Source organism: Sorghum bicolor, chromosome 2 (genome assembly GCF_000003195.3).
Source record: "Sorghum bicolor cultivar BTx623 chromosome 2, Sorghum_bicolor_NCBIv3, whole genome shotgun sequence".
Lineage (NCBI taxonomy): Eukaryota > Viridiplantae > Streptophyta > Magnoliopsida > Poales > Poaceae > Sorghum > Sorghum bicolor.
Genome location: NC_012871.2, coordinates 13,606,766 through 13,625,448, shown reverse-complemented (window position 1 = coordinate 13,625,448; position 18,683 = coordinate 13,606,766). Strand labels below are relative to the sequence as shown.

The 18,683-nt window shown below is 44.1% G+C and overlaps 1 protein-coding gene and 1 non-coding gene across 2 annotated transcripts; one reads left to right on the top strand and one right to left on the bottom strand.

The window, feature by feature from the left end:
- On the bottom strand, nt 4,394–4,465 carry TRNAK-UUU. The gene has a single exon. It is a non-coding gene; the product is annotated as a tRNA-Lys (tRNA).
- LOC8057315 (receptor-like serine/threonine-protein kinase SD1-8) lies at nt 13,765–18,450 on the top strand. The gene is made up of 7 exons (XM_002461821.2): nt 13,765–15,170; nt 16,481–16,612; nt 16,719–16,861; nt 16,955–17,168; nt 17,295–17,538; nt 17,657–17,789; nt 17,925–18,450. Exons 1-7 carry the CDS (start codon nt 13,847–13,849, stop codon nt 18,246–18,248), a joined length of 2,514 nt encoding a protein of 837 aa, XP_002461866.1. The 5' UTR covers nt 13,765–13,846; the 3' UTR covers nt 18,249–18,450.

Sequence of the window (18,683 nt, the reverse complement as noted above, 5' to 3'; positions counted from 1 at the left end):
TATACAAGTATGTAAGCTACTCTAGTTTGCAAGAAAGTAAGAGAGAAGGTTTGATCTTTATACTATCGCGTAGAGGGGATGAACCAATCAATAATATGAAGTCCAATCACCGGGAGAAATCCAAAGTACAATCACAATGGAGATACACGATTTTCTCCCAAGGTTCACGTGCTTGCCGGCACGCTACGTCCCCGTTGTGTCGACCAACACTTGGTGGTTCGGTGGCTAAGAGGTGTAGCACGAACCTCGTCCTCACTAGGACACCACAAGAACCGACCCACAAGTGAGGTAACTCAATGACACGAGCACTTTACTAGAGTTACCTTTCGGCTCTCCGCCGGGGAAGGTACAAGACCCCTCACAATCATGGGAGATGGCCACGAACAATCACCAACTCGTGCTAATGCTCCTCCGCTGCTCCAAGCCATCTAGGTGGCGGCAACCACCAAGAGCAATAAGAAAACCGCAGCTAGAACAATCCCCAAGTGCCACTAGATGCAATCACTCAAGCAAATGCACTTGGAATCACTTCCAATCTCACAAAGATGAATAATCTATGAAAGAGATGAGTGGGAGGTGTTTGCTTAGGCTCACAAGGATGTCAAGTATGTTAGAATGCCAAGAGTGTGAGCCCTAAGCCGGCCAACACGTATTTATAGACCCCTCAAACAAATAGAGTCGTTGACTCTTTCACTGGGCAAAACTCGGGGTCACCGGATGCTACTCAGGAGGCACCGGACGCTCAACCCCTGCGTCCGGTGCTCCAAAAATGGCCATGTGTCGCCTTTTGAATCTCACGCGTCAGAGTCTAACGGTAACCTGCAAAGCACCGGACGCTAAGCAAGCACCGGTGCACACCGGTCCTAAACTCAGGGAGGTCTGCAGATTCGAAGGGTCACCGGATGCTAAGCACGGACCGTCCAGTGCTCACCAGACTTAAACTCAGAGCGCTCTACAAAACGCTCCGGGCACCGGACTCACACCACCGGACGCTCCAACATGCGTTCGGTGTCTGGCGTCCGGTGCCTTACCCTAACCGAGCCAGGCTGCCTGCACACCGGACGCATAGACACAGCGTCCGGTGCCTCTGGGCCAGCGTCCGGAGTGAGAAACACTCCCGCGACTTCTCCAAATTTCCCACCTGCGCAATAGAAGATATGCACTTCAATTTCTCAAAAAGCGCCGAATCCCGCCTCGCAAGCTCGGCGGGAGGGAGAGAGGAACCCATCCTCTCTCTACCCTTCAAACTCCACCTCCTTCTCAAAGTGTGCCAACACCATAATGTGTAAACCAACATGTGCACGTGTGTTAGCATTTTCATAATCATTTTCTTCGAAGGAGTTAAGTTAGCTCACTAGGTTCTAAATGCATGCACAAGAACAATGACACCTAGTGGCACTTGATAACCGCTTAGCCAAAGAATTCCCCTCTTTATAGTACAACTATTTATCCTAAATGTGATCACACCCTCTATGGTGTCTTGATCACCAAAACCAAAACCCTAAGCAATACCTTTGCCTTGATCTCCATAGAGTTTTGTTTTTCTCTTTCTTCTTTTCCAAGTTGAGCACTTGATCATCTTGTGGTCATCACCATCATCATCTCTTGCTCCATCACTTGGCATATACCAACCTCATTAAGTCTACACACACTTAGTATAGAGGTTAGTATTAGGGTTTCATCAATTATCCAAAACCAAACTAGGGCTTTCAGTCGTGTCTACAGACGTGTGCCTGTTAAATCACAGTTGCATGTAGCTATGCGTGTCTGTAGATGATTGTTTTGTACGTTTGTAATAGCCTTATTACAGACGTCATATTGTCGTCGTGCGCTGACGCGTCTGTGATGCAGCTGAACGCTCATATGTGAAGTGCTTTTTTGACATAGTGTACAACCATGGCTCATCAAAATGAATTAGTACCTGGAGGTTTTTTTTTCAAAATCTATATCTGAAAAGATGTAAAGAGTCTCTTGAAGATGTTCTAGATCCCCTCCTCTAAATTTTAGAGCTCTAGAAACTTTAGAGCACTTTAGCTTAGTTTTGAGATCTAAAGCTTTAGAACATGTTCGCTTTTCTTATAAACCATATTTTTTCTACCAATAAATCAGCGGACAGTACTTTCAGCCATGACTTTTCAGACAAACGAACAGATTCATATGACATGGGTTAAAGTTTAGATCTAATTTTGGACTACTTATTTGAAAACTATAGCTCTAAAGTTTATAGGTCTAAAGTTTAGAGGAGGGATCCAAACATGCCCGTAGAGCCTACTCGACATGGCGCCAAGTCAAATCCAGGAAGGAAGGAAGCACTTCCATTTTTGTTTCACCTCGTAAATGGTGGATAGTAAGTAGCTTGCGATATGTCGGATTACACTGACGATTTGTTGGATTACACTTACAATTTGTCAAATGTCGCTACAATAGAAAGCATTGAGAGGTTGTATGTTTTATTTGAGGATGTAATAAGCTACTTCCTTTGATTTCAAATGCAAATCATTTAGTGGTCTTAAACTCGATGTTTTCACTTATAAAATTTTTTTGTATTATGAAAAGATATTTTACATCATAAAGCTTGTAACAAATTAAGAGCCACCATATGTTACCGATCTATTAGTTCATATAGGCTAAAATGCATTCTTCAACCTCTAAGTTGCACGTCAGTTTGATTTTCAACCTTAAACTATGAAGCCAAATAGTGGACACCCTCCAACAATTAAGATTGGATAAATTTGGTTCTCCAACATGTTTCAAATGTGTTTTTCTATTTTTCTAAAAATAATAAAAATCTAGTTTGATATCTAAATCATAATTAATAAACCAAAAATATATAAAACTAGTAATTGTTTACTTCAAAAATTTTATCTATATGTTGGTGCTCTATTTATACTTTTTAGGAAATGAAAAATGAGCATGCCTAAAAGAAATAAAACAATATGGATAGGAATAAAACAGTTTTGAACAACTATACATTGGTCATAAACAGTTAGATTATTTTTATAGAAAAATAGTACTAATTTCATATTTTTATTCAAAATAAGTTAATTATGATTTTTTAGAGATTAAACCTAATTTTATTATTTTTAGAAAATTAAAAAACACCTTGAAAACCAGTCCGATAGTGTAGCCGGTTTTATAATTTAGGATTGAAAAATATTAGTTTTTTTAGAAATATTGAATAGTCCTACAACTCAGAGGCTGAAAAGTTATTTAGCTTACCCTTTTATATATTGTTGATGGGCCATGTTAGATAAGTTTGACTCGCTTGATCCTCAAATAACTTTTTTTGAGTGGATGATCCTCAAACGACCTACATTTAGGCCTTGTTTAGTTACATCTGAAATATAAAAACTTTTAAAGATTTATCATCACATTGAATCTTGCGGCACATGCATGGAGCATTAAATATAGATAAAAATAATTAATTACATAATTTACCTATAATTTGCGAGATAAATCTTACGGCACATCAATGATTGGACAATAATTGAAAAAAAATAAGCGAAAATGCTATGGTATCTGAAAACTTTTCACCCAAGAAAAAACTAAACAAGGCCTAAGCTGAACGCAGCAGACACGGCCATGCAGGGCTTGTGGTGGTGCTGAACTGGTGGTACAAACAGAACAAACTTTATGGTTACTTTTCATGTAGAAGGATGCATGGTTCATAAAGTTGGATTAATACATATCTCTCAAGCAAAACATGAGATTTTGAAAGATCCCCTAGGAAGGGACAGAATCAACGTATCTCACCGTGTTCGCGTACCAATGTGTCATCATCCTCTCCTTTTTTCGGGTGTGGTTGACCTAGTAGGCGAGTTCCATTTAGGGCTCTTTTAGAAGTAAAGAGAAGCAAAGTCCAGATATGGAAAACATCCCACTAAGAACTAGAATGATAATTAAAATGATATTCCAATAAATTACCCACGAAGGATTGGAGTTTTTAAACTAAGCTAGCGTGATTTGGATCATGATTTTTCTTAAGCTATTTTTGGTAGTCTCGATGTTTGGATAATCATTTTTTATTTTAGTTTATTTATACTCCCTTTATTTTAAGTAACAAAATATTTTGACTTTTCAAGATATATAGTTTTTATTATAGACTTGATATACAATTAAAAGAACTAACATGTCATGTAATTTGGAAAAGAGAAAGTATGTCAATCTATAAGATATTGACCCTCCGAAGTCCAAACTATGAATAGCTCAAAAACAGAGTCCATCTAAACTTGGTTTGATTTATAATCATACAACGATGTAAATGAGTCTCTACAACCATTTGAGCGGTATTGCAACAACGCGACCCGTGCAAGTTCGAGTTAAAAAGATCACAAGATGACAGAAACATTGGAAAGCTGAAAAAAAAAAAGTACATCAGCAAATTAAACAAAAACGCCGTCTGTGGGGATCGAACCCACGACCACGTGGTTAAAAGCCACGCGCTCTACCACTGAGCTAGGACGGCTAATATGACAATAGTACGTCTTAATTTTTATCTGAGAGTAACTGTGGAGAAAACAAAGCAATGCAACTCTTTATGGTTATTATGTGTGAAGCTGCAAGCATGATGATATTGTATATTGATTTGACATCTTTATAAAACATATATATATATATATATATAGCCTTGTTTCCCCTCGTACAGGGGAAAAAAGCTAGAACATTCACTTTAAAACTGACAATATTTTTGATGTACAACATGCAAAAAAGTTATAATTTTTTGACTGCTACTATAAGCAAACTACATTATATACCTTCGAAATGCAAAGCAAGATATGCTTGAACTTTCAATATATGTCTTCTCTTTTGTATTAAGCTCCCTTTTTCTCAGATAATGATTAAACTTAACCATATACAATTCCCTAGAAAATGACTAGTAAAGCATACTTCCTCCATACCTATAAAGAAAGTCGTTTAGCACAACAACGGTCTCCAAAGTCTAACTTTGACTCTTTGTTTTTACAATGTTTATTAAAAAGTGGTATGTATATTTAGTATTTTCTAAGACAAATCTATTCATATGGTTTTCACTTTTCAAACTCAACAACTTAAAAAATATTTATGATTTATATTCAAATGTTTTACCAAAATCTTATCCAAAACAACTTTCTTTATAGGTATGGAGGGATCAGGCTATTTCTCATGTCCGTTTGGGTTAGCGCCCATGATTTGTGGAAGAGCCACGAACACTCCTGAACCACTAGGAAGCTGCAGATTTTGAACTCCAATTTCGTACCACCATAGAAAGAAAATCAAAACTACAAAAAATGCATAGCTCACTTAGCACTATGTAAGGTCCAATGTTGGACTATGGACTGAAATGAGAACAGTCTTTTAACACGTACCCATCATGTTTGCCATATAGAATTCACATTTGAACTAAAAAAAACTTGGTACATTGACCATGAGGACCTCGCCTAGAATATGTCGCGATTTCTCATTTGTACAGGTGATTCTTGCTAGTTTTTTGGTATCTCCAGGCATGAATTTTGTTTTGTTTTTTTTTCCGGCTGGCAAACTCAGGACGAGAAACTAATAAATGAACCAGCACCAAATGGTCAAGACTCTTCTTGCGGTCAGGTTCATAGAAGCTTATTAGTTGCAATTACAACAATCATGGAACTTTCGCCCAATCAGATCAGATATATATAGTTTGCTCGCAAAAAAAAAAATATAGTTTATATTATGTGCATGTTGTGTATCACAAAATAATCCTCCCTTCTGAGTTTCAGTAGCATGCAACACGTATGTGTCATGATGTGCATCAGCTGACAATATGGAAGTGTTAGTTTAAAAAGTCATAGTTAAAAATAATGTTCGTCAATTTATTATGAGATAAAAATATTGTTGGCTGACAGAAAAAATACGGCTTATAAGACAAGCGAACAGAGACTGAGACTGGAGGATGGCGATGTTACTCAGTTTTAATTATGCTTCAAAACCGAATGACCACAATATTAAATTTGATATAGGACATCTTTAATTTTGTTATAAATCAAATTTCTCTAAATTTAACCAAACTTATAAGGAAAAAAATTATACAATACCATAGAATGCATTAGCAAGACATATTTTTTGGTGGATTTAATAGAACTAATTTAATACTGTAAATGTTGCTGTCATTTTCTATAAGCATGATCATAGTTAAAAATAGTTTGACTTAGAATAAAATCAAAATAACCATATCGTCTTGGAAGGGAAGTATCCTCCGCCTTTGACTCGAAGCATTGAAGCATCCAAAACCTAATACATATACATAAGAACCCCTTACGCGTAATAATGCAAGTGCAAAATGATGGAATATATTCTGTGCAAAGGATCGACTAGTAGTAGATCTAGACGGGTTCAATCTTCGATTGGTAAACAACATGGTACATACTCTATACAAGATTTAAAAGGAAACTGTAAATACAAATAAATGGATAGGGATTAATGGAATTAGACCGTCGACGGAAGGAGCAACAGGGGCGGCAGAAGACGATCCCGAGGCCATCACGTTGGTGGTAGAGTGGATCTTCGACGACGTCGGCGTTGGCAGTTATGCGGACGTCGAGGCGGCGCAGATCCGGCGTTGGTGAGACTTCCCGTCGCTGGCTGCGCTCCCTGGATCGGTTAGGGTTTTCTTAGGGTTTGGATGTCGGTGGGGAGGAGTGGTCACTCTCAACTCGTGAACAGTGCCGCCGGCCCCCACCTCTTATTTATAGCGCAGTGCGACGGGGGCCCACCAACCATATAGGGTTGGGCGCCCCCGATCAGGGCGCGAGACAAGGCCCAATAAGGCCGTTGGGCCATATTGGTGGGAGATCAAACCAACATTCTCCCCCTTGATCTCACTCTATTCTTTGTCTGTATTCTTTTTTTCAAACTCTTTTACCTTATTTATTTCATCACAAATTAGTGCATAGAACTGCGTCATCATCACGGTCTATCGTCGATAGACTTGACAGCTACAGATACACTTCTCTGTTCTGAAACAAATTCTGTTATTCTTTGGGCCTCTTTGTCCAGGAATCATAGGCTTTCCTTTAAACCCATGCCGGCTACGTGTTCTCTAAACACGCTGGGTGGTAAGCCTTTAGTAAGCGGATCCGCAAGCATCTTTTCAGTGCTTATATGCTCAAGCTTTATGACATGATCCCGGATCTTATCTTTCACAACATAGTACTTTATGTCAATGTGTTTGGCAGCACCACTTGACCTATTGTTGTGTGCATATTCTACTGCTGGATTATTATCGCAGTATAACTGTAGTGGTTTTGAGATGTTATCAACCACTCTCAAACCGGGTATGAACTTCTTTAACCAGTTCACCTGCCCGACGCCTCAAAACATGCTACAAATTCGGCATACATTGTGGACGATGTAGTGACCGTCCGTAATTTGCTTTTCCACGATATGGCTCCATTTGCGAGAGTAAATACATAGCCTGACGTGGACTTTCTGTTATCTCCCGCATAATCTGAATCTGAATATCCTACTATCTGTAGGGAATCTGATCTTCTGTATGTAAGCATGAGGCTCTTTGTTCCTTGCAAATAACGCAGGACCTTCTTTACTAATTTCCAGTGTTCCACACCTGGATTACTCTGAAATCTGCCAAGCAACCCGGTAACAAAAGCTAGGTCAGGGCGAGTACATACTTGAGCGTACTGTAAACTTCCAACAGCCGAAGCATATGGAACTGATCTCATCTGATTGAGCTCATACTCATTCTTGGGACACTGAAAATCCCCATATCTGTCGCCCTTGACTATCGGTGCAGGTGATGCACTACATTTGTGCATATTGTATCTCTCTAGAACTTTTTCTATATATGCTTTCTGTGATAATCCCAATACCCCCTTCTTTCTATCTCGGTGAATCTCTATGCCCAAAACATATGATGCTTCACCAAGATCCTTCATGTCAAATTTCGAGGACAAGAATTTCTTTGTTTCCTGCAGTAGACCGACATCGCTACTTGCGAGTAAGATATCATCCACATACAAGATTAGGAAGATGTACTTCCCATTCTTAAACTTTGCATAAACGCAGTTGTCCTCTACATTCTGTTTAAACCCAAAACTTCTTATGGTCTCATCAAACTTCAAATACCACTGTCTTGAAGCTTGTTTTAATCCATAAATGGATTTCTTTAGGCGGCATCCCATTCGCTCTTTTCCTTCCACGACAAAACCTTTCGGTTGTGCCATGTAAACATTTTCCTCCAAATCCCCATGTAGGAAAACCGTCTTAACATCCATCTGATGTAATTCTAAATCATAATGTGCTACTAGAGCCATTATGATCCTGAAGGAATCCTTACATGAGACTGGAGAAAAAGTCTCATTGTAATCAATCCCTTCTCTTTGCGTAAAGCCTTTTGCCACAAGTCGCGCTTTAAATCTTTCTACATTCCCTTGGGAGTCATACTTGGTTTTGTAGACCCATTTACAGCCCACTGTTTTGGCTCCTTTAGGAATTTCTTCTAAATCCCAAACTCCATTGGAGTTCATGGATTTCATCTCTTCTATCATAGCTTCTAGCCACTTCTGTGAGTTGGCGCTTCTCATGGCCTCATCATATGAGGTGGGATCACCCTCCATATGAAATTCCTCTGTGTTAAAAACTTCATAGTCATCTGGGATGGCTGACCTTCTGATTCTTTGAGATCTTCTCGGTGCCTCCACAGTTGGCACTTGATCTGGTTGGGGCTGTTGTTGCTCCCCCTCGCCTGTGGCAACTGGTTCTTCTATGGGCTCCTGAAGGACAGGTTCCACATTTTCACCTGTTGTTGCCACAGGAGAGTGAGCAATTGTTTCTGGCATCACAGTGTCGGGCACTGTCGGTGCATTCATAATGGGTAATTCAAAAAATGGCTCTTGAATCATCGGAGTGGGCGCATGCACCCGCTTCTCTTCAAGATCAATCTTTCGAGCTACCACGCTCCCCCTGATCAGCTCATCCTCTAGAAATACGGCGTGTCTCGTTTCTACGAACTTTGTATATCTATCTGGACAGTAGAAACGATAACCCTTTGATTTTTCTGGGTAGCCAATGAAATGGCAACTGACTGTTTTGGGATCTAGCTTTCCAATGTTTGGGTTAAATACTTTAGCCTCAGCTGGGCTCCCCCACACACGCAAGTGGCTTAGCGAGGGTACTCTTCCTGTCCACAACTCATACGGTGTTTTAGGCACCGATTTACTGGGAACTCTATTTAGAATGTGAATGGCGGTTTTTAATGCCTCCATCCACAAACTTAGCGGTAATGTAGAGTAACTTATCATACTTCGCACCATATCCATCAAGGTACGGTTGCGTCTTTCAGCTACTCCATTCTGCTGAGGCTCGCTCGGTGTAGAATACTGGGCTACTATGCCATGCTCCTGTAAGAACTTTGCAAAAGGTCCAGGAACTTGGCCATAAGGGGTGTGCCGACCATAGTACTCCCCTCCACGGTCGGATCTGACTATCTTAATCTTTAAGTTGTGCTGATTTTCAACTTCAGCCTTAAATATCTTGAACTTATCTAATGCCTCTTCTTTCTTTAATTGGATAAATATACCCAAATCGGGAGTAATCATCTGTGAATGTTATGAACGAGTCATAGCCATCCATACTTTTCACAGGAAACGGTCCACAGATGTCCGTGTGGATTATTTCTAAAATCCATGTGCTTCTTTTGGCATTCTTTTTAATTTTCTTTGCAAATTTTCCTTTAATGCAGTCTATGCATTGATCTAATTCTGAGAACTCAAGTGGAGGAAGAATTTCATTCTTTACTAATATCTCTATTCTCCCCCTCGAAATGTGGCCTAAGCGACAATGCCGTAATTTCGACGATACATCTTGAGTTCGCTTTCTTTTTCTATTCTCATTCTGAGACAAGGACGTATTTTCTGTAGCATCACATACGGAATTCACTGTTTCACGAAGTGATAATAAATAAAGATCTTGTTGTTGGAATGCAACACCAACACAGTCATTATTACAATAAATCTGGCACTTGCCATCACCAAAATGACAAGCAAAATTATCATCGTCCAATCGTGAAACACTAATCAAATTTCTCTGAAGCGAAGGAACATAAAGGACATCTCTAAGTAAAAGTGTGAAGCCACTAGCAAGCTCCAGGGAGACATCGCCAACAGCTTCAACATCTGCTCTGACTCCATTCGCCACTCTAATGTGTCTTTCTCTTCTTGTTGTCGTCCTTGTCGAGTTGAACCCCTGTAAAGAATTAGCAACATGAACAGTTGCACCTGAGTCAACCCACCAAGTGGATTTAGAATAACTTATATACAGAGATTCATTTACAAAGGTAATAATATTCTCACCACATGATCTGAGTTTCATCTGTAGCCAATCAGGGCATCTTTTCTTGTAGTGTCCTTCTTTCTTGCAGTAGAGACATTGGTTTTGGTTCACTACAAACTGGTTCTGTTGAGGGAGATGCTGCATGGTAGGCTGAGACTGGTTCTGGCCCTGGTGCTGGGTGGAAGGCTTGCCCTGTTGCTGCATAGGGCCCTTTCCCTTGTTCTTTGAAGGAGAATGGTAAATCTTTTTCTTGTTGTCCCTCAAATGGTTGATTGAACCACCATTTGAGGCTTTGATTCTCTCTTCTTCTTGAGCACACATAGCAATAGTCTTTTCTAAGTCCCATGTTTCTGGTTGCATGTTGTAGTTAACAACAAAGGTTTCAAATTCTTTTGGCAACGACGCAAAAACCAAATGAACAAGGAAAGCATCAGTAATGGTGAGATCCTTGAACTTTTTAATTTTAGATGCCAAGTGACTCATTCTAAGGATGTGCTCTCTAATACCAGTGCCACCACCAGTATATTTCTGTGAGATCAGTTCTTTGATCATTTCTGTTGCATACGTTTTTGTAGAGCCAGTAAACTGCCTCTTTATAGTATCTAGGTAATCTTTAACGCTGTCTACTACTGGAATGGAATCTGATATATGAGACTCCATCGTGTTCTGTACAAGCGTTTTACATTTCTTGTTTGCTGATTCCCACTTTTTCTTTTCAAGGTCATAAGACATCTGGATGGGAGCAAACTCTCTTTCTCTTTTCTGCCATGCATCATCTGTCTCATCTGTTGCCCGCACAGGTGGCACGGGCTGGACGGGACGCTCTGTGTCAAGGACCCAGTCCACCTCAGCAAAGGTGAAGGCCATGTCGATCTTTTTCCTCCACTCAACGTAGTTGTCCCCTTTGAGTGGTGGAATGGTGTTGATGAACGTCATCAACGAGTAAGCTCCTGAAACACAAACCTCTGGGTGAGAACATAAATAATCACAATTGTATGCCTTAGTATCAACGTTGGTCAAAATTAAAACATACAACTGTTTATGCAATAAAACTATATCATCATTGGGCAGAAATAGAATTAATACATAATAATCTTTTAATTACATCATAATACTGCCATTAATCAACGTTGGTCAGAATAATAACAATATTATAATAATCTGGAAAACATATCTATTTTCAAAATTAAATTCTCCCGTTGGTTCGAATTTAATAGTGAAACAAATATCTGTAAATGCGCAGCGGAAACTTTAATAATTTCTTTATCTATTTTTCAGAAACATGTGAATACTTTCTATTCTCTGAATAAAATTATCGTTGGACAAAAAATTATACAGAGAAAAGTAATAAAATCTGTGCAAAATTTAATTAAATATGCATAAAACTGCTTCTGGAAAAAGAAAAGGAAAAACTGTGTAATTTACTGTGTAAATAGCCATTTCGGCCTGGGAGAAGCCCGCGTCCCTCGCGGCCCACGAGGCTGCTGGCGCTCGCGGCCCGGGAACAGCGCAGTCGCGGCCCAGCGAGCCCAGTAGCGCGGTCTTTTTTTTTTGTTTCTGTTCTCTCATTTTTCTTGGCCCAGTGGCCAAAACCGGCCCGAGAAGGGAGCCGCGCGCAGGTGTCCCGCGTCCCAGGCCGCAACCTGGGCCTGGGCCGGGAAATGGCAAACCCGCCTGGGCTCAATCTGGCCCAACTCGGTGGCATCAAATCTGATCCATCAATTTGGATCCGACGGCTGAGAGCGAAAATCGGTGGTATAAAAAGCTCCAAGCCGTCGGCCACCCCAAAACCCTAGCCATTTCTGTTCTTCCCCTTCTCTGTTCTTTCTCCAGAGCGGCGGCTCCGCCCGAGACAACGGCCGACGCGGCGGCGGCCATGGAGGCCACGGCGGCGGTGGTGGTCCGGCTGCTCCCCTCCTCCCTCTGTTTCTAGTTCTCTCTGCCACTGTACCGCAAAAGCGAGTAGCAGTAGCATGTGGTCGCCCTTTGCGACCGGACCCGAGGAAGAAGTTGTGGCGCCGCTGCGGCGCCCCTCGCCGGAGCACGCGTGCGGCCGGAGCCGCGCGCGGCACCGTCGAGTGGCCCCGCGGTGGCGTCCCATGCCGCGTGGATCTCTGTCTTTTTTTTTCTCTCTGTTCTAGGGTTAGGATTTGGTCTTTCTGTGATCTTTCTATCCCGATCTGGATCCACTAACTAGTTAGGCGATTGATACCATTGATGGAATATATTCTGTGCAAAGGATCGACTAGTAGTAGATCTAGACGGGTTCAATCTTTGATTGGTAAACAACATGGTACATACTCTATACAAGATTTAAAAGGAAACTGTAAATACAAATAAATGGATAGGGATTAATGGAATTAGACCGTCGACGGAAGGAGCAGCAGGGGCGGCGGAAGATGATCCCGAGGCCATCACGTTGGTGGTAGAGTGGATCTTCGACGACGTCGGCGTTGGCAGTGATGCGGACGTCGAGGCGGCGCAGATCCGGCGTTGGTGAGACTTCCCGTCGCTGGCTGCGCTCCCTGGATCAGTTAGGGTTTTCTTAGGGTTTGGATGTCGGTGGGGAGGAGTGGTCACTCTCAACTTGTGAACAGTGCCGCCGCCCCCCACCTCTTATTTATAGCGCAGTGCGACGGGGGCCCACCAACCATATAGGCTTGGGCGCCCCCGATCAGGGCGCGAGACAAGGCCCAATAAGGCCGTTGGGCCATATTGGTGGGAGATCAAACCAACACAAAATGCTCAGATCACCTGTTATAATTATAATTAACTCTATAAACATGCTAGCTTAAATGTTCAGCAGGGGTTCTGACCATGGGTGCCTCCCTTATATAGAACAAAGAGGCAACTTGGCAAATGGCAACAAGAAGTGCTGACGTGTAGTAGACAACTCGGGATGGTTTCAACATTTTTAGCTGCCGTGCCCTGTAGTTAAACCATTAAAGTATTAAACCAATGTCAGTAAGTCAATACTTAGCTGCTTGGTAGTTTCAGCTTACACTAAAACTCAGTTTTCGATCATATGATACGAATTTTCTATTTGATTGCTGTTCGTTTCACTGAAAACTTGAAAAGCCAGATTTGTTGTCTAATAAGTTCAAGCATTGTTTACTAAGGTACTAGATGAAGCATTGTTTAAAACTGCTCCTTTAATGAGCATTGTTTTCTAAGGTTCTTCAGACTTAACCTTATTAATCAGACATGGACGCATTAGCTCCAAGAACAGTTCGTATTAGACGACGATGACATGTGTGGTACAATCGTCTTCATATCGGATCGAAACTGGGTAGGACGAGGACCTGTGAGCTCCGAGTGAGAGATGATTCGTACCGGACATGAAAACATTAGCAGGAATCGAGACTTGGTATTACCAGGCAAACGATGACTTTAGAGTGAGCAAAAGTTACAACTCTTGTTAAGTTGTTTTATTTAAAGCAAAAGTTTTTTAAGCTCAATTGCTTGATTGATGCCTTGAGCTAGGCAAACTTGTAGCATCATCTTACAGTACACTTCTCAGAGTTGTCCCTCGCTCGCGCTCGCGCGCATGGCCATGCCCCCGGCCATGAGCCACATGCTCTTCCTTGCTCTTCTCTCCGCGTTGCCTCTCAGCCCCTCCGCCGCCAGCGGGAACACGCTGACGCAGTCCACGACCGTCGCCGGCGAGAAGATGCTGGTGTCGCCGGGCAACGCCTTCCAGCTGGGCCTCTTCGCCGCCAGCAACCACTCCAAGTGGTTTCTTGGCATATGGTTCACCGTCTCGCCGGACACCGTCGTCTGGGTCGCCAACCGCGACCGCCCGCTGAACAGCTCGTCCGGCGTGCTCGGGCTCAACGACCGCGGAGCTCTGGTCCTCCTCGACGGCGCGACGACTAACAGCACCACCGTCTGGTCGTCCTCCAGCTCCAACTCCAACTCCAACTCCAACTCCTCCGCGGCGGCCGTCGTCAGCGCGGAGCTCCGCGACACGGGCAACCTGGTGGTGACGGACGCGGCGGGCGTGGCGCGGTGGCAGAGCTTCGAGCACCCGACCAACACGTTCCTCCCGGAGATGCGGGTCGGGAAGAACGTGAGGACCGGCGCCGACTGGTCCCTCTGGTCGTGGCGCAGCGCCGACGACCCGTCGCCCGGCGACTTCCGCTACGTCATGGACACGGGTGGCTCGCCGGAGCTGCACGTCTGGAGCCACGGCCGCAAGACGTACCGGACGGGCCCGTGGAACGGCGTGCGGTTCAGCGGCATCCCGGAGATGACCACCTTCGAGGACATGTTCGAGTTCCAGTTCACGGACGACGCCGCCGGCGACGGCGACGGCGAGGTCTCGTACATGTTCCGCGACCGCGACGGGTCGCCCATGTCGCGGGTGCTCCTGAACGAGTCCGGCGTGATGCAGCGCATGGTGTGGGACGCCGCCTCCGGGTCGTGGAGCAACTTCTGGTCGGGGCCGAGGGACCAGTGCGACAGCTACGGCAGGTGCGGCGCGTTCGGCGTCTGCAACGTCGTCGACGCCACGCCCTGCAGCTGCGTCAGGGGGTTCGCGCCGAGGTCGGCGGCGGAGTGGTACATGCGGAACACGTCCGGCGGGTGCGCCCGGAGGACGCCGCTGCAGTGCGGCGGCGGTGGCGGGGACGGGTTCTACCTCCTGCGCGGCGTGAAGCTGCCGGACACGCACAGCTGCGCCGTGGACGCCGGCGCCAACCTCGAGGAGTGCGCGCGCAGGTGCCTCGGCAACTGCTCCTGCACGGCGTACTCGGCGGCGGACATCCGCGGCGGCGGGAGCGGGTGCATCCAGTGGTTCGGCGACCTGGTGGACACGCGGCTCGTCGACGGCGGGCAGGACCTCTATGTCAGGCTGGCAGAGTCTGAACTAGGTATGCCTGAATTCCCTGCTTCGTCATGATTCACCAGTGTGCAGTGCAGTGCAGTGCTATCATCAGAAATTTTGATGGTGCAAATTTTCGTGAACGGGCAATTTCACCTGCTTGGTACGGAGGTTTTCATACTCAAGCTCAAGCTCAACGTGTGAAGAATTCATTTCCTGACATGATACGCACTAGAAACTAGAATTCGATTGAGTGCTGATTCAAACAACTCCAGCTAAATCAATTGACTTTGTAGCAGAGTAGATGCACAAATTGAGTTTTACAAATTTTTGTCCAAGAACTTTTTGTAATTTTGGCGGCTTTATTTCCCCCAACGGTATTGTTATAGTGTATTCGTTGGCATGAAAATGAAAATGGTAAATCCCTTTTAACAGAGCTCATTTTTGTTTAAAAGTGATCGATATTGTTTATGGCCATTTACAAAAATTGAGTTTTCTAATTTATTTTGGAGCCTTATTTGCAATTGGTACACTAAATGGCTTGTTGTTAAAATGACAAATAAAGAAAAAAAATCCGGCCGACCAAGAACCATTTTCATCCGGCGTGGCATACAAGTACAACAAACTCCTCGTTTTCATTTAAATTTGGGACCGACCAAGAACCGTTTTCATTTAAATGACATCATAGTCTCCGTAACTATAATTGTCAATTACCGAGTGTTGCAAGTGGAGGTGTTTTTTCGAAGCTCTTGTTTGACTTTGCTTCTCATCCTTTATTCCAAGCCAGTAAAATACACTCCTACTAGGATCATGTTGGTAGTTCATCTACTCTACTCACTTAATAGTATATATGTATATAAATACATACATAATCTTGAACAATCAGTTGGTCGCATATATAACATGATTCTAGGGAATAATGAACCCATTTGGGCTTTGGCGTCAACTAACTTGTACATCTGTATGGTTCTGGGACATTCAAATTTTCGTCAGTCAAATACTCGCTCAATTTCCTTGTAGAACATTGTCGCTGCAATTGCAAGACGTTTTCAGGCACTGCCTAGACCTTTAATTTTCAGTCACCTACCAGGATGTACCAACAAGTCCAAGTCATGCTTCATTCGCCAGCTGCGGCGAGACGATGCATGCTCTGTGTTTTGTTCACTGTCTAATAAGTAATAATCTCATTAATTATGTCTTCATAGAATTGAAATCTAGATTGATATGCATAACTGAAAAGTCGACTCAACTCAACAACATTGCCTGCCATCAGTCCAAATCGCCCTCACATTATGTCGTCGTAGCTGCTGAGAAATTGCTAGCTAGATTGAAGCAGTCACTAATAATCACTGTCTTCAGACGCTACCAAGAACACCCGGAAGAAGTTTGTGGCTGTCATCACGCTGCTGATCGCCGGCTTCGCGTTGCTGCTTCTATCTCTTGCCTTTATGATTTGGAGAAAAATGCGGCGCAGGCGCAGCAGCAAGAAAGGTTAATTTTTTTTTATGATTTCTGTAAGCATCTTTGTCTGATGACAAAGAGCAAGCATATATATGTATCCTCTAAACGACTCTCCATTTATTTGCATGCACTGCAGTTAGCATGGTTGATGAGGCAGTGGAGCTTATGATGAGCAGCAGTGAATGCCCCACGTACCCTCTGGAGATCGTTCGAGCAGCCACCAACGGGTTCTGTGCAGACAATGTGATTGGGCGAGGCGGATTCGGCCTAGTGTACAAGGTATAGGATCGGAGTAGCTAGTAATCATATATATATATACGTCTGAATGTTTGTTTGCCAAATGTCTGATTGGATTATATATATATGATTCAGGGCCAATTGCCGGACGGGCAACAGGTTGCCGTGAAGAAGCTGTCAGCGGAGAACAGCGTGCAAGGGCTGAATGAGTTCATAAACGAGGTGGTCCTGATCGCCAAGCTGCAGCACCGGAACCTGGTCCGCCTTCTGGGCTGCTGCGTCCACTGCTCAGAGAGGATGCTAGTCTACGAGTACATGACCAACAAGAGCTTGGACGCCTTCATCTTTGGTGCTCGATCCATCTCCTGCTATATATCTATATATGTAGCTGCATTATATTGCTGCAACTGCAAGCAAGAATCGTTGCTGAACCGGCGGCGGCCTTGCATTTGCGTACGTGCGTGCGTGCGTGCAGATGCTAGGCGGCGTGCGTCGTTGCGGTGGAAGACGAGGCTGGACATCATCCTCGGGATCGCCAGGGGTGTCCTCTACCTTCACCAGGACTCGAGGCTCAACATCATCCACCGGGACCTCAAGGCTGCAAACGTGCTCCTCGACGCCGCCATGGTCGCCAAGATCTCCGACTTCGGCATCGCCAGGCTCTTCAGCGGCAGCGCTGATCGCCAAGAAACCATCACCAGGACAATCATCGGCACATAGTAAGAAGATCGAGGATGAACACACACTCTCTCTCTCGCTCTCACTCTACTGGATACATTGGCCGCCGCTATAGATTCTGACTGTGTGTTTTCATGCTTGGAATAATACGTACGGCAGTGGGTACATGGCGCCGGAATACGCCATGGACGGCACGGTGTCGTTCATGCAGGACGTGTACAGCTTCGGCGTCCTGCTGCTGGAGATCGTCAGCGGCAGCAAGAACCACCGAAGTTTCAATCTCATAGCACATGTAAGCAGCAGCTATATAGCATCCATCGACAGTCCATTTCAGAAACTTCACATAGTATAAGTGTATAATTCAGTCAGTTCATTCAGACGGAATTTCTCTGTCGAGACGACGAATAATTATATTTCTCATCATCAGGCATGGGGGCTGTGGGAAGCAGGGCGGAGCCACGAGCTGATGGACCCAGCAATTCGGAGCGACTGCACGGGAGCCGAGCTGGCGCAGGCGGCGACGTGCGTCCAGGTGGCGCTGCTGTGCGTGCAGGAGTGCCCGACCCAGCGGCCGCCCATGGCGGAGGTCATCCCCATGCTGTCGCGGCAGGTAGTAGCGCCGTCGTCGCAGCCGCAAAGGCCCGTGGTGTGCACGCCCAGGAACATCAGCCACGCTCTCGCCGTGGACGACGCGCGAGAGATCACCTGCGGCAGCAACGACGTAACCATCACGGACCTCCAAGGCCGGTAGCAATTAATACGCTGTATGCTCTACATTACATAGCATGGATCCATGGATGGATGGACGATCCTGCAGGACAAATTCTCTGCAGAGATAGTTTCCTTACAAATTATCTGCACAAAGCTAATGAGTAGTTCGTGGATTCAACTGTTTCCCCACAAGCTTAATTTAGATCATGGGGGTTTCATGATTCATGAACCACGCATTCTTCTTCTGCATGAAAAGCAACTAAGAAGGTTTTTTTTTTATTTTTTGGAAAGATAAAACCAACAAAGAAGTTTGTTTTGTGTCATATCACCAGCTCAGCGCCACCGCAAGCCCCGTCGTCCGTCGCTGCTGCTTTCAGCTTAGCATTTTAGACAGTGCTTGTTTGTTCAAAACGTAGGTCATCTGAGGATAAAGCCGGTCAAACTTCTCTAACATGACCCATCATCAATCTATAAA